Source organism: Heptranchias perlo, chromosome 25 (assembly GCF_035084215.1).
Source record: "Heptranchias perlo isolate sHepPer1 chromosome 25, sHepPer1.hap1, whole genome shotgun sequence".
In the NCBI taxonomy this organism is placed as follows: domain Eukaryota; kingdom Metazoa; phylum Chordata; class Chondrichthyes; order Hexanchiformes; family Hexanchidae; genus Heptranchias; species Heptranchias perlo.
In genome coordinates this window covers 17,528,354-17,555,488 of record NC_090349.1, presented here as the reverse complement: position 1 = coordinate 17,555,488, position 27,135 = coordinate 17,528,354, and the positions used below count along the sequence as shown (strand labels likewise).

General features: G+C 41.8%; 1 protein-coding gene across 1 annotated transcript in view; it reads left to right on the top strand.

Annotated features, from left to right (window-relative positions):
• Positions 1-27,135, top strand: part of rnft2 (ring finger protein, transmembrane 2) — a 137,900-nt gene that overhangs the window by 101,819 nt on the left and 8,946 nt on the right. The window contains exons 4-6 of the mRNA XM_068005700.1: positions 1,268-1,344; positions 10,897-10,997; positions 16,327-16,480. Of these exons, the coding sequence (XP_067861801.1) occupies positions 1,268-1,344; positions 10,897-10,997; positions 16,327-16,480 (332 nt within the window). The remainder of the gene's footprint in view (positions 1-1,267; positions 1,345-10,896; positions 10,998-16,326; positions 16,481-27,135) is intronic.

The following is a 27,135-nucleotide window of genomic DNA, read 5'->3' as shown; positions in this document are numbered from 1 at the left end:
TATCAATATATCCTACTTCTCTGAAAATAATTGCAGTGTACGTGCATGTGTTGTCATGGTTGCATTTATCTTGTGCTACTGTTGTTAGTAAATCGTATTGCTTGGACCTTAAAAATTGCTGAGATTAGTTCCATAGCAATTTAAGACATCTGTCCTTTGGCTCTAGACTATTAATTAGGGCTTGACATCAAGGTTTATTTAAAGGAGATCCATATTTCATTGAATTTTACCTTGATTCTAAATATTGTGATGGAAGATACCTATATGATTATTTGTGTGTATCAGTTTCCAGTTGTTAATATTCCAGCATAAAAACCAAAGAGACATTTTGCCCAGAACTCTACCCTGTATGACATTGGATCAGTTCTGCTCTGGTGGCAACTTGGTGGAGACAGGGGATAATGGGTAGCACTTCTCATTTATATCACTGGATCTTTCTAGTTCTATACAAAATGTCTGATTCCTGGCTGCTTCTAACTAGCAATTAAAAAAACATAGAAATAGGATGACTGATCTATTTGCTCATAACTTTTCTTTACCCCTCTATTTAGCATTAAGATTATTTGAGCTTAAAAGTTCCAGTTTATTATCCAACAAGCTTGGGAGTCCTCTATAAATCACAGTAAAACATTAAATTGACTCGCACTGTTTCATTTGTGCTCTCTGTAATGGAACCGTGCCTTTAAGTTCTGGCTCTATTCAGATTTATTTTTCAAACCTGAGTGGATACACAAAAACACGTAGTTTTAAGGTCAGAAGGCCCTTATGTGATCCGTCAGAGGTCCTGAAAAAAGACCCCTTTTATTACTCTGAATTGTTCAGGTCATAGCAAAACTCAATTGAGTGACTATCACCTAGGAAACTTGTTCTGGCAGTGTTGATATCACCAACACATTGCAGCTATGTTTGGGAGTGTTCCCAGTCATGCTAATTACAAGTAAGCCATAACTTTCCAGTACAGGAGAAGGATCATGATCATGCTAATTAGGAGGCATAAGTGCACTTTGCCATTCTAAAGATATTGCCAAATATGACACCTGGGGCTAAGCATTGCCCAGAGTGCCCTGAATACAATGGATATGTAATTAATCCTCATGCATATGATACTTGTGCGAATGACAATGAATCAAGACATCATTTGTTAATTTAGCTGTCTTGTGACATTGATTTTTATCTTCTAACATTTTTTGGTGGGGATAATCCACTGACACCTTTCTAAATCTCTGGTGACCCTATATACAACTTTTTTTTGTTTCTTTTAATGCAGGCATTGCTGTGTGTATTGGAATGGCGAGTACCTTTGCGTATGCGAACTTAACAGTTAAACACCAAGTTTCTTTAAGAGTAAGTATTTTACTTATTACTGACTTTCTGTCTCCTTCGCTATACATTGGATATTTTTTAAATGTCCTTGCCCCCAAAAATTATTTCCTCACCCATTTTTAGTTTCACTCTTTGGCCTTTGTCATGTGCTGTTCTGCAGCTGAGGAAAGAGCACGCTGCAACCGAATATCAAGAAGAAGAGCAGAATAGCATGGGTTGACTTGCCCTCCACTCCTCTTTCAGTCCTGTAGGAAAGTGCCTTTGCTCCACTTTGGAACTTCAATACCCTTTCCTCACAATCACTTGGTTAAAATCATGGAAAGTCATAGGCACCTGTCCTGCCACTCTAAACCTTTGGGTTCCTCAGGTACATTCCTTAAGTGGGTTAGGTTTGCATAAATTCATTATAGTGAGATGTATTAGGATCCGGTGTAAACTGGAAGTGAATACACATGCCACTGTTTACTGCCAGTAAATAAGTGGATTTGAAAGATTGCGTCAGATTCAGCTGCTGTCATTTTCAAGATTTATTACCCTATTGCCATTGTATTCATTACTTGACTACAGCTAAGTTTTGTCACTTTATTTTGTCTGGGATATGGTTTCATGGGTGCTGGCTCCCTTCCAGTAGCTCACCCAAATCACCATCCTCATGTGAGCCCAGATAGTAAGTCTTGACAAGCTGTTCAGTATCAGAGAGCATTACAACTGAGCCCAGTCTGTCCTCAATCGACATCCACACATACAGTTTCCAGCAGGACCCGCTGGATAGCTATCGGGACTGGGAACCTTGCCTGATTTCTCCTCTCAGTTGAGGCTCCCTATTGCCATCCTGTCTGAGATCAACTATCTTGGCACAGACAAGGCCTGTAACTAATTACAGTTTATTATAGTTGGTGTTCTGTCCACAATTCCTGCTTCTGACATTTTGCAGAGGTGAAAAAAGTTGTATTGATGGTGTTATTTTCTGGTAATTACCCATTGATTTATCGGTTGACAATCTTGTAGTGACTCTATCATGGTGATGAATCCTTTAACATTGACATTATCACAGACCAACTACACTGAACATAATCCTTAATACCTGCCTTGACAAAAAAGAGCAAGGCACAGTAAATTTGCTTCACGTTGCATTATAAAAATAGAGATTACAGAGCAATTTACAGTGAAGTAATCTCCCCTTCGAAGTTGAGATCTCTCTTATAAATCATTCAGGTTTTTTGTCGCTTTTGAATCCCTGAGTGAGCTCACTGCCTTGTAATTCTTCTTTAGTGTATAAAATGGAGAGTGTTATTCACTGCTCTTGCCACATGTTGCACTCACTTTCCGATTGATCGAAAGAGCTGACTAATGTTGTTCAACGAATTGCTTGACAGCTGACCGCTGTTCTACATCTGGGCCCACTTTTGTTTTTAAAAATTATGTTCAGAATTGTTTTTTTTAACCAATAGATTGGATTTTCTTCCCATCCTCATGCTGTTACCTCCAGAGCCCCCAAGGATGTATCCTTGGCCCCCTCCTCCTCTTCTACTTACTGCCTCTTTGTGACATCATCTGCAGACATGGCTTCAGTTTCTACATGTACGCTAACAACATCTAGCTCTACCTCGCCACCACCTCTCTCGACCCCTCCACTGTCTCTGTGCTGTTAGACTGCTTATCCAACACACGGGGGTAAATTTTAACCCGCAAGAATGGGTGGGTTGGGGGCGGGTGGGCAGTCGAAATTCTCTGATTTTGGAACGGGACCGCATCCCGGCTCCAACGTGCCGATTTCCGGGTTTAACCCAGACGCAATTGGGTGCGTGCACCCTTCTGAAAACCGGAAGTCCTGCTGGCACTTAAAGCCGGTGGGACGATATTTAAAGAGCCAGTTGAGCTATTTAAAGTCCTTAAAGCTGTATAGTGCTTGAGTATTGACCGACACAAGCCATTTTAGCTACTTATGAACAAGTCTCCTGTGGGCTCTGAAACATGTCATGGAAACGGAGGCGAGTTGCATCCAGCCCTCATTTGGACTTTTAAACCAGTGATTGATACATGTGAAGAAAAGGTGAGTTTTTGCAGAAGGGCAGTCGGTTCTCTTAGACTAACCTTTGGCTGGGAGTTCTTTGTGTTTAGACTGAGATTTCTTTGTTCACACTCGGAATTCTCGTGTTCATTTACCTACATTTTGGACCCCCTCAAACTGTCAACATCAGGATGGGGGGGCGCAATGGATTTATTCCGCAGTACATCTGAGGAGGAGGCACATCACCACCCATGCCAGGCATGGCGGCAGTTCTGGGAGTTGCAGCTCCACAAGACTGAGGTGCACCACAAGGACTTGCAGAAGAGCAGAGAGGGGAACAACGGAGGGGCCAATGTCGCAGGAGGCACTATCCTCATGAGAGGGTCTGCAGACACAGGCTGAGCTTCCTGGGCCTTTTTGAGGAGCAGTGCCTATGCAGGCTCAGATTGAGTCGCGAGGTGATCACAGACATCTGCGTGATCTTTCATGCAGAGCTGCTCCTGGCTGGGCCTGGTGGACATGCATTGCCCGTCGCAGTTGAAGTCACCATTGCCCTCAATTTCTTCACCTCCAGTGTGCCACCGGTGACATCACCAGGATCTCTCAGTCATCTGCACATAAGTGTATACGACAGGTGACGGATGGCTTGTTTGCCAGGGTATCCGACTACTCAACTTCCCCATCGACGGCATCAGCCAGACTGAGAAGGCAGTCGGTTTCCACTCTCTGCCTGGCTTCCCACGGGGTGCAGGGCACAATTGATTGCACAGACGTAGCAATCTGAGGACCTCCACATGAAACAGGACTGTTCATCAGCCAAAAGGGATATCGCTCCATCAATGCGCAGCTAGTTTGTGACCACCGGAAGAGGTTTCTGCAGGTGTGTGCCAAATTCCCTGGCAGTTGCCATGATTCCTTCATTTAGCATGAGTCCAACATCCCAGCCCTCTTCCACGCACAAGACAGACATATGCGCTCCTTGGAGACAAGGGATACTCCCTGCAGACATGGCTCATGACACTTCTGAGAAACGCCACCAGTGAGGCACAGTTGGGTACAATGACAGTCACATCACCACCAGATCTGTCACTCATATCTGATAGATTCTCCATAAGGAGATCTGTAAAGTGAAGATTGCAAAGTACTCAGACCATCTGGAACAATCACCGCCCCGCCCCCCCCCCCCCCCCCACTTGCACAAAGCAGTCCTTCGACCACATATACACCCATTGTAAACGTGCTCAGTGGGTGGCTTGAAGTTTTGCCGTTTGTGATGAAGCATGTGCAGGGGTGCTTTCACAAAAGGGACTCAAGAATGGACAAGAGGTGGCAGTGGTGGTGACAAGTATGACATTTAATGTGAATGTAACAAAAAACAAATATAAATGAAAAGCATGATATTTAGTCAGACACCCTTGTGCAGACCCTTGGTGATCACAAAACCTTCGCTTTCCTCTTCCATTGTCAGGGCCTGAATGGACTCATTTGTGAGCCATGCTTGAAGCTCAATGGAGGCTGCCATTCTCTCCATCGCAGACATTCTCACACTTACCTGCGCCACCATTCCACTAATGCCGGAGGTGGACTCCTACGTCTGCTCCGCTATTGTGGAGCGTGTGCGTGGCACGTCTTCAAGTACCTTGCAAAGATGCATCCATACCTCTAACATTCTCCTTCTCAACATCTACATCTGCATCTGCATCTAGCTGAGCAGAGCTTGGAGAGGAGTTCCCCCCACCCCGCAAATGCGAACTCTCCACGGTTGCCCTACCACAGTTTCTGTTCGTGCTCACTTTTGTGTGGTGAATCACCAGGTGACAACCCAGCTGACTATATAATAGGACCCACCGAGGTGTGTGTATCTGCGCTGGTGCATGGCTCGATATGATGTGATGGTGCGCCCTCAGAGGCATGGAGCTCCTCTGAGGAATCGCCCTCATCTAGATCATCTGCTGCTTCAGCAATCCTTGAAGGTCCTGGAAGAGACCATACAGCAATATTAAGAATCATCGCAGAAGTTATGTTGCAGTTAGCATACTGAGGTTTGCAACAGATCAATCATTGATAACATCAATCCATGTTGTGTGTAAGGGATGTTAAAGTTCTGTCACCGGACGTTTGCGGGGTGCCAGTCTTGGCATCCCCGATGGCCAGGCACTCCACCGTTCGGCTGATTTCCAAGGCTACCTCCTCTGCCTCTGTCAGGGCCACAATTTGTGGTGGCCCCCCCTCCAGGCCTCGACCTCTCCCTTGCATTTTGCGCTCTCTTCTACAAGGGGAGAAAGAACAGACGTGTGAGTGAGTGAGGGTGATGGGGTCACCTGATGGAAGCATTGCTGAGAGTGAGGCTACCAGTGAAAAAGATGCATCAGAGGGTGAGTATCAGACAGAATCATGACATTGCATCAGATTGGGCTGAGTGGGAGTGATGAGCTCACAAATGGGGAGGTGAGGAAGTGCACATAAAGTGAAGGTAAGTTGATACTGAGCCTTAAGTGGGTGTGAGGAGTGATGTGATCGAGTAGGCTTGGCAGCACAGAATGAGAGGGGGATGATGTGCACCACAGAATGTAGGTGAATTTCCTGACCTGGTTAAGTCATTGAAGCTCTTCCTGCATTGCACCCACAACTTCGAGACGCTGCTCCTGCTGCTCACTACCTCTGCTACCTCGAACCAGGCCTTCTTGGTGGCGGAGGCAGGGCGCTTCCTCCTGTCAATCGGGTATATATGTCCCTCCTGCTCCTCACACCGGCTAGAAGCAACTTCAGTGAAGGGTCACTAAACTGGGGTGCTGGTCTCATCCTTTGTTGCTCCATTTGGCTGGCCGCTGTCTCAGGCTGAATCAGACTGTTCGCAACGTCAGTGTCCTGTTTAACCCTGAGCTGAGCTTCTGACCCCATATCTTCTCCATTACAGAGACCACATACTCCCACCTCCGTAACCTCGTCGCATTCAATCCTACCTCAGCTCATCTACTGCTGAAACCCCCAATGGTACCTTTGCCACCTCCACATTTGATTATTTCAATGCTCTCCTGGCCACACTCCTATCCTCTGCCCTCTAAACTTTGGTTTATCCAGTACTCTGCTGCCTGGATCTGAATCCTGCACCAAGTCCTGCTCACCCATCACCTCTGTCCTCCAAGAAGAAGCCAATGTAGGCTGAATCAGACTGTTCGCCTACATTGGCTTCTGGTTCCTCTAATTTAAAATTCTCATTTTGTGTTTAAATCCCTTCATAGCCTTGCCCCTCCCTATTTCAGTAACCTCTTCCAGCCCTATAACTCCTACCCCCCCCACAAACTCATCATTCCTCTGACTCGGGCCTCTTATGCGTCCCCCTCTTCCTTCACTCCACCATTGGCGGCCGTGCCTTCAGCCACCTAGGCCCCACACTGAAATTCCCTCCCTAAACCTCTCTGCTTCTCCACTCCCTCTCCACCTTTAAGACCATCCTTGAAACCCACATCTTTGACCAACCCCTACTAATATTTCCTTCTTTGATTAAGCATCCATTTTTTGATTACGCCTCTGTGAGGTGCCTTGGGTCTTTTTTCTATGTTAAATGTGCTATATAAATGCAAGTTGTTGTTGTCGATCTCCCATGGTGCTGCTTGTGATAGGTTAGAAGTTACACTATTTTATATGGACAGGAACTTTACATTCTGCAGATCACAATGTATTATTCTGCTGCTAAATTGCAGCAGTATGTAAGTTTGCGGTTGTTTAAGGCCTCAAGATACAATTGCCGTAGAGGTATAGGACAAGCTTGGTGGACCAGCTGGTCCAATTCTGTCCTTTGTTTACATATGCTGTGCCTTCCTCAGGTCAATTTAAGGTTGGACTGGCATTCTTGTTCTAACACTTTTTTTAAGTGTGTGACAAAACTTTACATTTGCATCACCTGAAGTGTGACAGATGCATTTCAAACTTTTGTACATAGAATAGTGGATCTTCCATGCCATTGCTCACAGTAAGTCACAGAATACATATCTTACCTGTCTGTACATCTTTGTGTTGCTCATTGTGTCTCACTTATTTTTCTCTCTGCTCTTTTGCTTCTGGCTTTTTTTGTTGGTTCTATCTTTGTTGTGTGCTTCTTTTGCATTCTGTGTCTCTTATTGTTTGACTTGTCTCTTTTTATTTTGTCGGTGGGAGATATGGGAGCTGGTAGGTGGGAGGAACAAACAATGGCTGGGAGATGGATCCAGCCAGAACTACAATCAAGTTGCAGACCAATGGTGCAGAGGAATTTGCACAGGGTGGCAACAGAAAGCAATGTGAAGGAGGTGGTGCTCTAACTGCTTTGCCCCATATCTGCTACCCCAATCCTACTCCTCATTTCATGCTTTCCCTTCGCCCCACCCACCCCCATCTTGCCTTCTGCACCCCATTGCCTCCTCTCTACATCCCCTCAATCTGTTCTGCCTGCTTCACCTGTTCGCTCTTTCCCTCCTGCTTGCCTCATTCTCCTCTTTTCGTTGTTGCATCCCTCTCCCTCTTGCTTTCCCTTTCCTTCCCCATCATCTTCTCCCCCCTCCCCTCTATTTCAACATTTATACAACACATTTATCTCGCATTGTTAACGTAGAAAACTTCCCACAGTGCTTTACAGAAGGGGGAGTAAAAAAAATAAAGTAGATAAAGGAACAGATACCAAGCCATCGTGGGAATGTTAGGAGAGGTGACTAGAACCTTGGCCAAAAATATGGATTTGAGAAGATTTTTAAAGGTGAGAGAGTGGTGAAGGGGTTTAGGGAGGGAGTTAAATGATAGTAGTCAAGACAGTTGAAGGCTTAGCCGCCAATGATGGAGTGAAGAGAGGGCGGTTTGTACAGAAAGCTAGAATCAGACAAGACCATGGAGGGATTTGAAGATGAGGACAAGGATTTTAAATTCAGTGTGCTAGGCAGCAGGGAACCAGTGTAGATTAGCAGGGATAGGAGTTGGACTTAGTGCAAGGCAGGATACAGGTGGCTGAGTTTTGGATAAGTTGGAGTTTATAGATGATGGAGCATGGAAGGCCAGCAAGGAGTACATTTGAAAAATCGAGTCCAGAGGTGACAAAAGCATGGATGAAGTTTCAGGAACAATGGGGCTGAGTTGGGGGTGGACCATGAGTGATGTTGTGGAGTGGGAAATAATTGGTGATGGATAAGATGTGGAGTTTGTACAATTGACAAATATAAGCACAATGAGCGTTTAAAAGCTGAACCAGTTTCCATCTGACCAGTAGGAAGCAGATAGTCCCGTGGTCAGTGGGAAGTGGAGCAGCAGAGGCTGAAGCTGAGGTGAGGACATGCAGGGAGATGCTGAACAGTGGGGTACTTTTTTTTTCTTTTAGAAGTTTTCTGCAGGTAGGTTGAAAAATAATAAATGGATCTGAGACATGGAGTTTGAAGGAGCAGCAGTACTAGCGTCAGGAGGACTGAAAGCGAAGTATAATAGTAAGCATACATACCTTGGGGCTTAAAACTAACTCGCATTGGTGATGGAAGTTGTGTAACCTGACCTTCACATAAGCCAAGGAAGTGCACACCATATAGTTATAGTCAACCAACTGTGGCACTGCATATGCTAAGTCAGATAATGTGGTCTTTCTTTCCTATCTTTGCTGCTTTTGTGTTGCTGTTTCTCTCTTCTCACCCAATTTTCCTATTCATTGAAGTCAAATTTGAACACACTTGAGTTAATTAGTTGTCTTTAAAATTCAACTGGTGTTATTTTTATAAAATTGAACAGTAGCAGGAAGAAAACACTCTCGTACTCTGACCTGCACTCTCTCATACCCACTAGCCTCCTCTCTGTGACTCCAATTTTTTCCCCTCTCTCTCTCTCCTCTCAGTTTAGTACATGTTTTGAAATTTATAGAACACAAGACAAAAGCTACAGTAGATGTGTAATTGGCTCACTCATTGTTTCTTACCTTCTCTCACATAGCCTCCGTTTAAAAAGAACACTTATAATACATTGTACATCAATGAAGTGAAATTTGTTTTCTAGCTTTGCTTCAAATAACTTTGAAAAATAACTGAGCAGAAACTGCTAAAATCTGATGAAAAATGTTCCATCAATACAGCTGACTGAACAGTAATGATGCATCCTGGGAAATTAAGTAGACTGAACATGCTCATATTGCAGAATCCAAATTCAGCTCAGTGTTACAGTTCTGGGGAAGAATATCAAGACCAAGCCCAGGTGTTTGGGAAAGGTTGAGGCTTTCAGGCTAAAATTTTAATGAATGCATTTAAAGGCAGAAAAGACAACCCAGTAATGACTATAATACATATTATGAAATATGTAATGTTTTTATTTTTGTTTAAGGCATTATTTTGAATATTAGACATTTCAGTTACTGAGGAAAATAAGGTGGATGAAAAAAATTCAGAAAGCATTTTGAGCAATTTGTGGGAACTTGGTGGCCAGATTACACAATTACAAGCTGATAGATTTTCCTATGTAAACTTCTTATAAATGTGGAAATGGGAATTTAAAATGGTAAATAGTTGACACAAAAAGTGTGACAAAAATATGACAATAGGAAGTTGGGTTTTGTAGAGAGAAAGTGTGCACAGATGTGAGATTTTTAATGGGCCACAAATTACTCCCCCGAGTATGCCGTATTGCAACGGCGCCCTTTCCGACTGCCGGCGAATAAATGGAGCAAGTTCGCGAATGTGCACATGCGCAGTAAAACCCCGAAATCGCGAACTTGCTCCCTGATTCGCCGGCGGTTTGACAGTTATGAATTAAAGGGCCAGCTACGCTACAAACACAATCAGAAAACATTCGTAAACTTACCCATCTGTCCAGCTGGAACGAAGATACTCGCTGGAAAATACCAGCCCTACACTACTTTTTGAAAGCACGGTTACTGTTGATGACTGCGAAACAACAAAAAATTAAATTTTGAAAATGTAGAATGTCAAATTACTCTTGATATTTTTTGATCATTAAAAAAAGTTTTTAACTTTTTTTTACTTTTAACTTCTGTAAGTTTCAGTAAATTAAATCATTTCCTTGACTTTTTATAATAAGGTATGTTAAAATTTTATTTACACTAACATAGAGAATGTCACTTTAAATGAATAAGTTTTACTCGCCTGCTTGTGGGCAGGGCTTCCATTCTCACAGCCATTTGCCATGCGCATCAGCCCACGCTGTTGAGAGGCTGAGCTGATCTCATGATTTCTTTCCAGCGTTTCAATTCAAGCAATTCTACGTCACAGATACGAAGTAAGTTTAATTCGTTCATTTTATTCGTAGGGGCTATTGCAAGCATTGCCACCCCGAAGTGAGCAATTTCCAGCCCAATAACATATGTAGATACATTATAGGTTGTCATTACCTTTTATATATTGTTTGTCACTGTATCTATTTCACTCGTAATTTATCAGTATACATATTGTATTGGGAATGATGGATCTTTCATGAAGTCGACATCATGGCTCACTGCTGTATGTACAATATCAATTTCTTCGAAGTCAACTACATAACAGCCAGCAGAGCCTCTTTTAGTTTTTTGTAGCTTTTAACGTTCTTGTTGCTTGATTTTTCGACAGGAGAAAAGATCAGTACTTGTAGCCCTGTGGATACTGGTGTTCCTCACTGGGAACACACTGTTTTTGTATTACACTTTCAGTGCCCAGCAGCTCTATAAGAGGTAAGACATTTGAATATAGTATATTGTGTATTTTAAAATAGTATTTTAAAGGACATTGATAGTAACAAAAATATTGGAGTTGAGCTGAACGTTAATGCTATGTTAGTTTTTTGAATTCTGCATCATGACAAACTGGAGCAGGAGTATTGATCCTTGTTCGACCACTGTTTATCCATCCCTCAGTCTGTGAATATATGCCATCACACTGGGCAGTTATATGCTTTTTTTTTCTATTTACAGTGTATTTCTTAATCCTTTCTCCTGCATTATCTGCTATCTCTTCCATAAGACCATAAGAGATAGGAGCAGGAGTAGGTCATTCAGCCCCTCGAGCCTGCTCCGCCATTCAATAAGATCATGGCTGATCTGATTTTTACCTCAACTCCACTTTCCCGCCTTTTCCACATATCCTTTGACTCCCTTGCTGATCAAAAATTTGTCTAACTCAGCCTTGAATGTATTCAATGACTCAGCCTCCACAGCTTTTTGGGGTAAAGAATTCCAAAGATTCACGACCCTCTGGGAGAAGAAATTCCTCCTCATTTCCGCCTTAAATGGGCGACCCCTTATTCTGAGACTATGCCCCCTAGTTTTAGATTCCCCCATGAAGGGTAACATCCTCTCAGCATCTACCCTATCGAGTCCCCTCAGAATTTTGTATGTTTCAATAAGATCTCCTCTTATTCTTCTAAACTCCAATGAGTATAGACCAACCTGTTCAATCTTTCCTCATAAGACAACCCTTCCATACCGGGAATCAACCTAGTGAACCTTCTCTGAACTGCCTCCAATGCAACTATGTCCTTCCTTAAATAAGGGCACCAGAACTGTACACAGCACTCCAGGTGTGGTCTCACCAGCACCCTGTACAGTTGTAGCATGACTTCCCCGCTTTTATACTCCATCCCCCTAGAAATAAAGGCCAATATTCCGTTTGCCTTCCGGATTACCTGCTGCACCTGTATGTTGACTTTTTGTGTTTCATGTATGAGGACACCCAGATCCCTCTGTACCGCAGCATTTTGTAGTATTTCTCCATTCGAATAATATTTTGCTTTTTTATTTTTCCTCCCAAAGTGGATGACTTCACATTTTCCCACATTATATTCCATCTGCCAAAATTTTTGCCCATTCGTTTAACCTGTCAATATCCCTTTGCAGACACTTTGTGTCCTCATCGCAACTTGCTTTTCCACCTATCTTTGTATCATCAGCAAATTTGACCACAAGACACTCGGTTCCTTCATCCAAGTCACTGATATATATTGTAAATAGTTGAGGCCCCAGCACTGATCCCTGCGGCACCCCACTATTTACAGATTGCCATTTTGAAAATGACCCTTTTATCCCGACTCTTTTGTTTTCTGTTAGTTAGCCAATCCTCTATTCATGCCAGTATATTACCCCCAACACCATGAGCTCTTGTGCAGTAATCTTTTGTGTGGCACCTTATTGAATGCCTTTTGGAAATCCAAATATACTGCATCCATTGGTTCCCCTGCCCGTTACTTCCTCAAAGAACTCTAATAAATTTGTCAGACACGATTTCCCCTTCATAAAACCATGTTGACTCTCCTTGACTGTATTATGAGTCTCCAAATGTCCTGCTACTACTTCCTTAATAATGGGTCCAGTCTTTACTTCACACCAACCTAAAATTATAGTGCAAGTCTGGAATCAGGACCCAACCCATCTCTGGTGTGAAGTAGAGTGAGACTCCCTGGAGGAGGAACTCTCACTCCTTTTGCTCCAATGGGACCCAGATTTACACGACAACGTCGTAACATCAATGTGAAGCAAAACCAGTTGTAGTGTAAGTGCAAACTTAGAGCCCTAAGTGAAATGTAGTTAAGCATTCTCAACTGAGGTGAGACCACGGGAAAAAAAAAATTCTGGCACTAATTTGGCATTTACATTCTGAGGATGGATTGTATGGGAATTGGGGATATACTGGTATTCTTGGGCATGCTCTTTTGATGTTTATGTTATTTAAAAAAAATTGTTGGAACTTTCTATGGGTAACTGAGCTCCGGATTCCCCTTGGTATATCTGACCAGGAAGTGCTTGATGCTGACACCATGTGCAAATGTTTGATTCCCTATTGTGTATGTACTTTGCCTTAATAAGAATAATGACAAAACCACTAAAAATACTTTAGAATGTGTTTAGGAAAAAAAGGAATACATGAACCCTGCCCCACTTTATCTGTTATACTAATGGGCAGGTATTGTTTACAACACGATCTTTTGGTACTTCCTATTTTTGAATTATATTTTCATGCAAGTATTTTGATTCTTTATTTTATTCCTGCATGGTCTGCAAGATACCAATTTTTTTTTTACATTGGTTTCTTTATAGGTTTCATTTGTACATTCAGATTTTTGAACATTAGTTGAGGCATCTGTTGTGTTAATGTGAATCTCTCATGCAATGTGAGTATTTGATTTTGATTTTGTTTCCATTATTTGATTCTAAACTGAAATCTTTTTGTTAATTTTTCTGTTGCTTTATGTAATAGCTAAACACAAGCCCAATTTACACTAAGATTTTGAATGTCTCAATATTTCATTAAAGCTAACATTTCTCATGTCCAACTAACTTGGTGAATAGGCTTCTTTGAGTACTGCATTTGTTTTGTAGTTTTGATCCAGCGCCAGTGACAAAAAAGATTTTCTTAAATGCAGGACTGTCCAACCTGAAGCTTGGCAACCTGGCCCTCAAAACCCAGATAACTCAGTCCTATTTGCCCTTATTTCTTATTTGCTGGTTCGTTCTGTTTGCGAGCCTGAAGGTTTGGAAAGGGCTATCTTCAGTGCTATTGCCTAATTGAAAAATAAATCTTAAATCAGAACACCAAACTTCTGATGGTATCAGCAACAATAACTTGCATTTTATAGCCCATTTAACAAAAAAAGTCCCATGGCATTTCACACATAAAAACAGACATGCAAATGGACAGAGAGCGAGATCAGGAAGGTTGACCAAAAGCTTGGTAGAAAAGATGGGTTTTGAGAAGGCTTTTAAAGGAGGAAAGAAGAGTAGAGGTGGAGTAGTTCCAGAGAGTGGGGTTATGCCAGATGAAGGCTCTGCACCTAAGGCCGTGTGAAGGGATGGTGGGATGCGCAAAGGGCCAGAGGCAGAGGACTGAATGCTGTTTATGGGTGTGGGGGCGCGGCGGGGAAGAATTTAAGGCTGGAGGAGATTGCAGAATTAGAGTGCAGCAAGTTCATGAGCACTTCGAAGATGAGCACAAGTATTTTAAATATCATGTGTTGAGGGACAGGGAGCCAGTGTATGCCTGTGAGAAGGGGGTAATTGGCAAATGGGACTTACCACAGGACAGGAAAAGCGCAGCTGCGTTTTACACAAGCTGAAGTTTGTATAGGAAGGCCAGGAAGGAGAGCATTGAAATTATCAAGTCTAGAGGTGACAGAACATGGCAAAGGATTTCAGTCCCAGAGGGTTTTATGTCGGGGAAGAGGTAGACAATGTTGTACAGGTGGAAGTTGTGATGGATAGAATGAGCAGGGGGGGAGGGGGCGGTTCAAAGTTCCGATCAGGGTCAAATGGATGATCGGGTTTGCACATTCTTCTTCAATCTGAGTAAGTGGCCAGGGAGGGAAATGGAGCAGTGGTAAGGGAGGACAGTTTATGGTGGAGGGGGGGCAAAGACAATGGCTTAGCTCTTTCCAATGTGAAGTTGGAAGAAGCAGTGGCTCATCCCCAACTTGATGTCAGACAGGCAGTCTGGCAGCACGGAAGTGGCTATGGGGTTGAGCTGCTGGAGAAGCGGAGTTGGAATGTCAGCAGTATACATGTGGAAGCTGACACTATTTCTGCCAAGAGGCAGCATTTAGATGAGGAAGAAGAGGACGCCAAGGATAGAACTTCGGGGGATTTCAAAGGTGACAGTACATGGGTAAGAAGAGAAGCCATTGCTGGAGTTGCACAGGCTGTATTTGGATGCAAAGGAATGGAATGCAAGAGGACTGTCATGAAGCATGATGGTGGGGGAGATATGATGAGGAAGGATCAAATGCTTTAGAGAGAACAAGGAGGGATAACCCGTTGTAGTCACGGAGTATGTCATTTGTTATTTTGATCAGGGCCATCTTGGTGCTGTGTGCAGAGCAGAACCAGATTGGAGGGATTCAGCCATATAATTTTGAGAGAGATGGGCATGGAACACATTTGAGAACCTTGGCGAGGGAAGGAGGTTTGGAATAGGCAACAGTTGGAGAGGACGGGTCAAGAGTTTTTTTTGAGGGGGGTGATGATCGCGGTTTAAAAAGGGAGAGGGACGTGCCTAAGGAAAATTTACCATTTATAGCGTATGCTAGAAGGGGAGCCAGATGGGGAAGTTGAGATGCCAGAAATTGATTCAGGAAGGGATCAAGGGGGCAGGAGGTGGGTCTCATGGAGGAAATTAGCCAAGGAGAGGAGATTTGGGAGAAGCTGAAGAGTGACCTGAGATCAGGGCTAGAATGGGTGAGTGACTGTGGGGAGATTGGAAGACGGAAGAGAGGAATGGGAGTTAGCAGCAAAGGTAGCTGTACAGATCTATCAGCTCTTCACATTTGGCATTAAAAGTGAGGGTGGAAAGGACATGGAAAAAGCCGTTGGCAGTGGAGAAAAGGAGCCTTGATTTGTCCTTGACATCCAGGATAACCCAAAAGCTTGAAATGAATGTAAATTCAGAAGAACATGGCCTCAAACTTCATATGTGGCCCTCGTGGTACAATGGTACACACCACTGTGGCCCATGAAGACTAAAGCTTGTACACCACTGCCATAATGGTTAATTTTAAATATAGAAATTCGGCACTTTTTACTGTGTGCAAGCTATGCTTCGTTGAACAACTTGTTTCTCTGACTCTGCACAAAATAATAATTCATTGATCCTCCATAAAATATTGCATTCTAATTGTTGGAAAGGTGCAAATTCAAAATGTTATTGAGAATCTCAGAATGATCCAGGATTCTCTCATCTGATGGGATGCATCACATGCAGCTGACTAAATAGCTGGCAACTATACCTATCAGGAGGATTTCCCCACTTAAACTTTTTCCACAAAAAAGAAGATGGAAGAAGTCCTTTAAATTGCAAGTACTCTCCATTGCACCTCCATTGTCCTTTATATGTTCGTTATTCTATTGTAAAATATTGTATCACCAGTACATCGATCTGTTTGCATACCTAATACATGGTGTAGGTTTACTTGCTGCTTTGCCTTTATGCTGCTACATTACCCAGATGATTAGGTTTAATGGTATTTGCAGTACATAATTCAAATATTTTACTTATACTCTTGTGCTTTTTTCTCCCCAGTTTGATATTCCTGAAGACTAGTGTGGAAAGCATGGATTTCTTTGATTTGCTTTGGATTGCAGGAATTACAGACTTTGTGCTAAAATACATCACAATTGGTTTCAAGTGTTTGATCCTCATTCTGCCCAGAATCATCTTAGCTTTCAAGTCAAGGGTATGTTGGTCCAGCTTTCCTAGATTTGATTCTATGCTACAGATTATTCTTTTAACAGTGACACTTTAATTAATTTTAAACTGATTAATTTTAGCACATTTATAATACCATTATAAATGCTATAATTTTCCAGAGAGTGGATTCAAAGGGATGGTGTGTATTATGTTAACTGAACAGAAGAGAATTTCCTGTGGTGATGTTACTGCTTAGCAACAGGGAATGACTGCTGCTAATGTAGTTTATGGCGACTATCTGACTTTAGGTGCTCTTTATAGGCAGAAAGCCTCGGTACAAAACCAAGTCAAAATCACTGAGCCCGAGTTTGATGCACCTGATTTGTAGGATCACTCAAAGGATAATGAAATGCACTATTGGCCTGTCTGCTGCTGATACAATATGATAAGACATAATTTTTTATGCCATTGTATGGCTTGGCATTTACTTTACTATATGTATAGTTTAGCTATTCAGAGAAAAACTATAGCTTGTGATTAAAAACTATAGTTTGTAGAATGCATTATGCTACAGTGAGGATGTTTTTGTATTAAAGAGGATGCCACAAACAATGCTTATTTTATTGAAGATAATACGTATTTGAGTGTTCTTGTGAGTGTCTACTGTTCCTGAGATTTCTCATATTGTTAAACGATGCATCAAAATTGCTGTGGGGATTGAACATTTTGTGGCGTTGGTTGTGTTGTTTAGGTGGCTGTTGTGCTCTCATTAGACTATTGTTGGGATTGATGTAGGTGGAAGTCCCAACATTCCTGCACGCCCCTCTCTTTGCCTGGGCTCTAGACAGGTGCCGCATGCCTAAAGTGCACTGTGCCTGTCTAGGCCTCTGAGCACCAAAATTTGGTGGGCTTGGTTATTTGCATGGCCCCATCATATCACTTGGTGCAGGCCTGCAGTCTGGCAGGGCCTTGCACTGGGAAACAGCAGTGGAAACACAGATGCAGCGTCAGGCCTGAGATACAGGACTGTCTGCTGGTCTTAGGGCCTTCTGGCTGCTGTTGGAGAACAGGCTGTTGAGGCCTACAGATCCATGGGGAGTCTGCAAATGAAGGTAGAACTTTTCTTCTCAGGCTTCTCTTGCTCTGCTGCCTGACCCCCACAGGCTCTCTGATCTGCGGAGGTCCCAGGCAGATGCCAGCTTCTTCAGCATTCCTCAAAATGGGCACCCTTCCATTAGTTCAAGAGGAAATTGAAGTGGGAGGAGCAGGAAAGACCACCTCATTTCCATGGCTATCCTTCTCTTCCTCCATTGTAGGTGCAGGCCCAGGTCTGCCTTTCTGGCGAAGCCCTGGAAATCCTCAGATAACATTAAGAGGGCGGTGACCTGATGCAATGGGTCTCTGCCCTCTTCTTCTTTGCAGTACCTGTGAACTGTGTGTTCCCCAGATGCTATGAAGAGGAATATCAATGCCAGATTCTCTTGTTCTGTACTCAGCTATTTCAAGGCTAGCATCCAGAAAGTTTTACGTGAGTTACATTACATTTTGGGTCCTTGTAAGACTCTTGCACAGTCTTGCTTTCTCTCCCTTTAATGATTATCAAAGAAATTAGAGACCTTACAGCAAGTTCTTTACTGCCATTACTCAGTCACTGATCCCCTCTTTTGCACTGGTTTCATCTATCTGTCAGTGCTTTTATGTTTTTATTCCCTGAACTTGGATGGGATATTTTGAGTGCAGAGGATGAATGTGGACAGAATAGTGCTTGGAATTTGTAACGGTCAGTTTGCAGTTAATGTGTCGTCGTACTCTGTGCAGCTCTCCTGCAATGAGTGACGATATTGTGATTTTTGGTGCTTGTGTTTAATGTCCTCTTAATCAGTAGATCTCCCGTGGTGCTACTCACAGATTGTAAAAGGCCCTTTAATATTATTACTATGACTGACTTATTTTTTATATTTTGATAGTCTATAAACATAATTTTACTTTCTGAAAATGTAATGAATGATAACCTCTCATTCCATAAATTTGATAGGTGAAAGCAGGGGAGGTTGAATGTTTATAAATGCCTAAAGAGACTATTTGAAAACATATTTTTGTTTGCCTGATATCCTTGACTGTTTGTTCCATGACTTTCACCCAACCAAGGTCTCTGAAGCAGTGCCAAATTTGCTTGGGAGAATGTCTACAACAAGGCATTGAAAGTGGAGTTACATTTGGGAAGCAGCAAGCCCAGCACTGAGGCAAAGTAGCTGTAGACCTGGTATTGACAACCAGCATTAAGGCCCATGAGCGTGAGTTCCATCGTATTGGCGCGAGAGCAAGAGGTCTGACACTGAGATCTGTGAGTGGGAGGCTTGGGAGAAGAGCAGAGAACTGAGAACAGGGAGAATGGTTACAGCTACTGAGAACGGCAGCCAGAGGAATTGGCGGGAATATTTTGGGGGGAGAGCGGGGGGGAAGAGAACAGGAAAGGACTGAGCGCATTATGATCGTGTCTGCTCAAGGTGGCACCAAGGGCCAATGACGTCCTGCACATGCACAGAGACCCCAAAAGAGTCATTAAGGAGCACTGACATGGAAGAAACAAAAATCGGCTTTGAAAGGAACAGGTGTAAAAAAAAATTCACAGCTCCGGGAATGGAGCAGTACACAAAGTCTAAGCACTTGAGCAAGGGAAGGCCTGTGTGAGGGAAAAGTTGTTTTAGCTATTGGAAATAGACGATGATAAATTTTTGGATACATTTTGAGATATGTTTGCCCCAAGATTGTTGATTGTTTTAATGTGTTTATTATTATTAGTTATACAAATTTGATTTTTAGGAGTATATAGGGGAAGCAACATGCCAGCTGGCACACATGCAACAATCATACAAACAAGTCCCTAAAAAGCTTTTGGTTTTTGCAGTGTTACAAACAGGTTGAAGGCTAACTATGTGGTGTTCAGGTTTTAACATATCACAGTACTTGCAAGATAAATCTCAGATGGATTAAGCAATGTCAATTTATTGATCTACATCAACCTGTACACAGTACATGTGATCACTGTAAATGAATGCAACAGCTTTTCATTACTTAAATAAATCAGTTTATCTTAAATGTGAAAAGGAATGAGTCCTGGATGGATTCCATGGTTTTGTTAACCTTTTCTGTATTAAACAGATTAAAGTACAAGGAGAAAGCATCAGATAGATGAACAATTTAACCACTGCTGAAGATAAATTGTGCTCCTTTCACAGTTCGTGCCCTTGTCTGATTGTCTGAATGACTGTTCAAATTGCAATAAATCTCTCTCAGATGTCACCCTTAAATTTAGGTCACTTGACACCCCCTCCCCTACCCTGACCCCCCACTCCTGTTTTCCCAGCATTTACTGAAACCACATTAGAAAAGTATGTGGTTTCTGCACTTCAGTCTATGAGGTATGATGTCATTATTTGGATTGAAGGACCTTTCATGTCTCATTAGCACAAGCTGCTGTTCGGACATAACTTTGTTACCCTTCTGTTCCTGTTGCTTCTGTATGCTCTTGCTTTGTTTACCTTCAAAGATTTTGTGACATAATTATACAAATTCATGTCATTCTAAATAGACAGTTATGTTTTATATCAGTTACTATATGAGTGTCTGCTTGTCCTCCTTTCTATAAAAGCTAAATGTTTAGAGGTGGAACATAAGGCAAAACTGAGAGATTGCCTCTTTGTTTAGGGCCATGTTCAGGGCACGTACAGCACACACTCATTTTCTTCACTGCTTCTCTGCCAACCCTACCTATTAAACATACGAACATACGAATTAAGAGCAGGAGTAGGCCATTCAGCCCCTCAAACCTGCTCTGCCATTTGATAAGATCATGACTGATCTGATTGTGACCTCAATCCTACTTTCCCATCTATCTACTATAACCTTTGACTCCCTTGTTAATCAGGAAATATTCAATGATCCTGCCTCCACCACTCTCTGGGGAAGGGAGTCCCACAGACTCGCAACCCTCTGAGAGAAAAAATTTCTTCTCATCTCAGACTTAAATGGGAGACCCCTTATTTTTAAACTGTGGCCCCTAGTTCTAGTCTCTCCCACAATGGGAAACATCTCCTCAGCATCTACCCCGACTAGTCCCCTCAGGATCTTATATGTTTCAATAAGATCACCTCTCATTCTTCTAAACTCCAGTGTATACAGGCCCAACTTGTCCAACCTTTCCTTATAAGTTAACCCCCTCATCCCAGGAATTAGTCGAGTTAACCTTCTTTGAACCTCCTCCAAAGCAATTATGTCCTTTCTTAAATAAGGAGACCAAAACTGCACACAGTAAACATAACAGATGTAGTCACATCTGTTGATCAAGTTGAAGGAAGTTCTTGGAAAGAAGTGTACAGGTTCTAAGAGGGCAGATAAATGTGATGGGGATTATCGAGGGGATGTGGATAGTGCTAGACTCAAGAGATGAGTCATTGTAGATCAATGAAGTGAGCAGACTACATATTGGATGAGCTAGGGCTAAACAAATTACTGGACTCGTGGCGTCCTCCAATGAAGGCTGTTTCCCACTTTCTGCTGATTTTGTTCTTTGGCATCTTTATGCCTGGATAGTTTTTGATTCCTTGCTGATCAGGAGAGCGGGTCCAAGAAGCATCAACTTCCATGCTGATGAACATCTATAGCACGGCTGAGTCATTGGGAGTTGGGAACGATGTAGCCAGGTACAAGGTCACCAAGTTAAAGAGGCAGGTGTTGAGGGAGTAAAGAAAATGAGGATATTTGATGGATAAAGTTAGAAACGAGTCACAGCAGGGGAAAAAAGGTTGGAGATATTACTGAGGAAGGTATGAAAGTGAACAAATAGCTGGTTACCATCTACATTTCAGAAGCAGATTAGGTCATAAGAAATAAGAGCAGGAGTAGGCCATATGGTCCCTTGAGCCTGCTCCATCATTCAGTAAGATCATGGCTGATCTTCAACCTCATCTCCACTTTCCTGCCCGATCCCCATATGCCTTGATTCCCCTAGAGTCCAAAAATCTATCTATCTCAGCCTTGAATATACTCAACGACTGAGCATCCACAGCCCACCTGGGTAGAGAATTCCAAAGATTCACAACCCACTGAGTGAAGAATTTCCTCCTCATCTCAGTCTTAAATGGCCAACCCCTTATCCTGAGATTACGTCTCCTAGTTCTAGACTCTCCAGCCAGGGGAAACAACCTCTCAGCATCTACCCTGACAAGCCCCCTCAGAATCTTATATCTTTCAATGAGATCACCTCTCATTCTTCTAAACTCCAGAGAGTATAGGCCCATTCTACTCAATAGGCATAGAGGGAAATATGCAGACTGCAAGGCATGGGATATTGTCGCTGCAGGAAATTCACACAGAGTGATCAACACTTCGAATGGACTTCTAGTAGGGTAGTGGCAGCAAATATTGTGAAATAATTTAAGAAACCATTAGATGCTGTCATGGGGTAATGTAATTTTTTTTTCTGGATGAATGAGCTGAATGGCCTTCCACCCCTATATCAATCTCTGCTATACATTCACTTCTGTCAGTGCACTGGTGAAACTTAGAAATCTTGCCCTTTTGTTATCTAACTTAAATGACAGGTCTAAATGTAAGGTCTGAACTCAATTTTCATTATCCTCTCCCCATAAAATTATGCCCGAGTTTCCCTTGATTGTTTCTATAACAAGGTCCCCTAACAGCTGTTAATGAGCAATTTTTTGTCTAAATTTTGTAAATTCATTTTACAAAACAGATTCAGTGTCACAATAACATCAGAGGGAAAGTACTGTTTTTGCTTTCTACCAGTCTGGCTGATCTGTTCACACATTTACTTTTTTTTGTACAAACTAATAATCACTTTATGTTACATTTAACTTGCCACTGCCTTAGAATTGTGCCTTCACACAACGAACTTCTCCACGGCCCTGTGTGAGTTTGAAATCTTGGATCATGTCTTCTTTCAGCCAGAACAACAACAACAATAACAACAACTTGCAAATATATAACATTTTTAATGTAGTAAAACATCCCAAAGCACTTCACAGGAGCATTATCAGACAATGTTTGACACCGAGCCACATATGGAGATATTAGGACAGGTGACCAAAAGCTTGGTCAAAGAAGTAGGTTTTAAAGATCATCTTAAAGGAGGAGAGGGAGGTAGAGATGTGGAGAGGTTTAGCGAAGAAATTCCAGAACCTGGGGTCCAGGCAGCGACAATGATGGGGAGTTCTCTTAGCCTGTACTTTTAGATATGAGGGTCAGACCCATCTTTGTAATATTTTGTGGTTCCTTTCCCAGAGCTCCCTTTTTGAGCACACCATGCATAATCGTGGTAAACATTCAGAAATATACTAAACATTTTTTCTTTATTTACAGGGCTATTCCAGGACCAGATGCCACAATGGCCTCATTGTTGAGAAATTTTATTGCAAAATTAATTCCCCCTCCTTCAATGTTTGACAGTTTAAAATTAATTCTGAGCAAAACCATTCATTATTACACTCACTAAGGTGACCAATCAAGGTCACCATCTAGACCATAGTTTCTGTGAATGGATGTAGTAACATGATATTTCTTTGCTTAACACTCCTTCCACCCCCCTCCGCCACAATGATCCTCCAAAATCATGGAACAGTGGGGGGGCGAGGTGGGAGGGGCGGGGTGTGAGTTGGAAACGGAGGGTGAATGAAGAAATGTTTCAGCACCATCCTGGGAAATTGTGTGAAAATGATGCTTCCAATTAGAAGGCAAACCACTGTGTGCCAAGTTTATTTGCTTTCAATAACGTTATTTTAAAAATGACTTTTTTTGTTTTACTATTAAATCCAGTTTTTATTCCAAAAAAAATGCAGACAACCCATTAATTGTGTCTATCCAGTAGTATTAATTAGCAATGCAATTAGCAAACTTTCTCAATAAAAATATTTTGGTTGTGGTTAAGTTTTGAAACTACACTATATGCTGTGGTAATTTGTATCTTGAATTGTAACCCAAAGAGCAGCGAACTTAAACAGTGGCTAAATTAGTGTCGACACTAACCTTCCTGTGAATCCTCAGGAGTACTGTAAGAGTCCAGTGTATCAACCCACTGCAGAAAGTGGAAGCAGCAGACACAACATTGCTCACAGAAACTGGGAAAAGGAGCGTATTACGGATAATATAGGTAGCATGTTTGTAATATAAGATTAGTTTACATTTTCCAGACACTTTGCAAGTCTGATTGCAGCTAAATGAGCTACATTTAACAACAGGAATGTTTTTATCATGATAGTTTTATTATGTAAATTGAACTATGCACCAAATAAACTTTAAAATAGCAGGAAAGAATCAATTTCAGCTATAGTGGAATCCCCATTGTCCACACTCCGAGTTTTCGCAGGAGAGCCTTGCACAAGGCTTCACTCATTACATGCCTCCTTTTGCTATTTGTATTTCATTTTCTTTAAGAAAAGAATAAAATTAGATAATGTTCTTTTTTTCTTTTTTTAATATTGTAATTGTCATCATTCTCAGGCCGAGGGTATTGTATATGTGTATGGTAAACATTTGGAGACTCTCAATTTCCATCAACCACCAGTGGTGGATCATAGGTTCCATTGTACTTCAAAATGACATAAAATATGTTTGTAGTACTGGCTGTGCAATGATGTATAATATTTGACCCTGCATTACAGTCACCTTTATTACCCTTTTTACATTATGGTGCCTTAATCCATGTTCAGGGTGCCCATTGTTTAATGGTAAGAAGAGTTGAAAACAAATGTTTAAAATGTAGATAATAATTGCAGATGAATTTAAATCAGTAATCCAATCCAAGCAATTTTACTAATATTGATCAAAATGCTGAATCTTTGCTGCTCTGGATTACTGCATACTGCTTTCACATTGAATTAAATAGAATTCACAGCACAGAAACAGGCCATTCGGCCCAACTGGTCTATGCCACTGTTTGTGCTCCACACGAGCCTCCTCCCACCCTACTTCATCATATCCCTATCAGCATATCCTTTTATTCCTTTCTCCCTCATGTAGTTATCTAGCTTCACACTGCTTATATTTTTCACTTTACTGGTACATTTAATACATTGCAAAACTAGATTGTGAGAAATATTCAAAGCAATTCATGGGTAGCATTTACTTGAGAATCACACTAGAAATCAACCTATACTTCAAAATTTGGGTGAACTGGTTATGCATGGTGTTGGTGTACCAGTGATGGGGTGTCATTTAGTGTCTGTGTTGCTCCAAACTTTGAAGTCTTCAATCTCGGTCAACCTGTTGAGAAGTGTAAGTGCTGACACGCACTCTCAAGTGAAGGATAGCACATTAATGAGCAAGTAAGCTGGCTCTTGTGTAACTACTAATGGCTGCCTCAAATATTGTATTGTCACAGACCTGGGTGAAGTCCCCCATCTGACCTCTTTATGACAGAATGGTACATAGTAAGGAAGGACCGAAAGAGGGTCTTCGAAGATGGCAGCCAAAAATATACATTTTTCTAAAATAAAATTGAACATTCTGTGATTTTAATTGCAGAGTTATTACAAAATAAAGATTACATCCTTTAAATTCATACATCTCGCAATGGGGTAGATTTTGATTTTTTTTGTGCGTTGTTATGAAATGGGTGATAGTGAATAGGCAGCCTATTTTACATCTCACAATTTTTATTTCCATTGAAATCAGCCTGTTTTTCATCAGGAGAGATGTAAAATGGGCTGCCAATTCGCTATCACCTGCTTTACACTATTGCACAAAGCCAAAATCTACCCCAATGTGTGTAATTTAAGGAATTCGGCAGTGAACACTATTTACCTTTATTTGCATTGAAAGCCTCACAACCTTACAGGATTGATTCTGAAGACAATCGTGGTATTGAAGGAACCCCTGTAGCATAAAAAGTCCAGTGCTGCTGTCCACGAGACCTCAAAACCTTCCCCTGGAAGTAGGTTCACTGGGTGACTCCAGCAGCAAATTGCCGCTGGCAGCAAAGGTAACAACCAGCACCAGGGGCACATGCCTCAGGTACCATTTTGATTCTGCCCATGGTGCACCTCTGTGGTCAGTCTGTTTGTACAAGCCAGTTTCCATTAATATCAGTGAGTCTAAGGCAAAAATGAAAAAGTTGCAAATGCAACTTTACAGCAGTTGTGCATGTGCAACTCCAGTGCATGCACAACTCTTAAGGCATATGCAGTTGTTTAATAATTACCGAATCTGGTACACAGTGTAAACCAGGAGAATTCAACACAGATGCCATGTATGACAGAACAGCTTCCATTGGAAGCATTCCATAATATAAAGGGACCAGAAGTTCCGCTGCAGAAATTCCACTAACTAGATCAACTATGCAGAAGTTACTTATATGTCCAAAGAATGAGTATCACCATGTGAACCTTTCTTTAAATAAAAAAAGTTAGATTGTTTTTAACAATTAACTCAACTTTAAATATTCATTTAATTTTTCAGTATATTTGTTTAAATTGTAAGTGCTGATTACATCATTGAGGGAATTTGCTTGAAGGAGCTAGTGTCAGTAGAGATCTAACCATTAATCAGGAGTACTCTAGCTTTAATTATATAGTCCGGGTTAATTTTAGCTCCCTTACACCACTGGGCTCAAAGACTACTCCAACGCAATTTCCCTTCATGATATCATCACTCCGCATTTGTCTTTTAAACAAAAGAACTTAGAAAAGTAAACAAAAACATTGTTTCGAATTTAATTTTAAGATGTCTTGATGACTATAATATTCTTTAAAATACCAATTGAGCAAAAACATTTTGTTTTTTAAATTTCTTTCTCCAGTTTCCTCTCTGATTTACCCCTCCACTCTGAGGACAGTTAATTATATTGGAGTACGGTCCCAGGGCTGTTGGCAGGCCTCCCGTCCCTTGCCCAAGTGGCCATTCTTCATGTTTGAGTCTGGACAGTGAGTGCCAGCAAGCTCAACTGTCGGACCCATCACAGCCAAGCCAGATCCTCTCTGCACCTGTCATCCACATAGACTATCCAGCAGGGGTCACTGGATAGTAATCAGGAGTGGGGAATCCAGGCCAGTTTTTTTTTCTCTCCGAGCTCAAGGATGCAGAGACTAATTGTAGCAACAATATTATTTTTAAATAAAACTACAGTACGGCGGTTGTTTTTCCTAGCATTTATCAAGTCTGAATTAAGCATCTCATCTGGAAATAGAATGAGTCATTTGAGTCATGTCAACAAAACCTAGCGTTATGTAACTGGCTGCATTTTAGTGGATTTTTTGCTTCAATCTTGTTTTATGCAAGAGTACTTCTTAAATGAAAAAACGGTTCGATTACTGCATTCTCTGCGTTAAAAGTCTCACTGTGCAAAATGTTGCCAGATTAATGGGTCTATTGGCCAGTGGAGATGTTAGAACTAAAATGATTACTTTTATATATTTGTCCCAAGCTGTCAGCTGCACAAACCAGAAACGCAAACTGCACTGGCTGCCTGCTGCAGAACTGACATCACTCAATTCCCTAGAGATATGAGATCACAAAAATGCCAAAGCTATGAATGATTATAATTGTTCAACGCACAAAAGATTAGAGTGACAGCTTGTTATATGATCTCATCCCTAAGTCCCATGAGATATCTGTGCTGTTTTATTGGGTGTTGCAGCACAGAGCCTATCCTACAGTACCAGGCATGGGGGAAAAGGATGACACGTG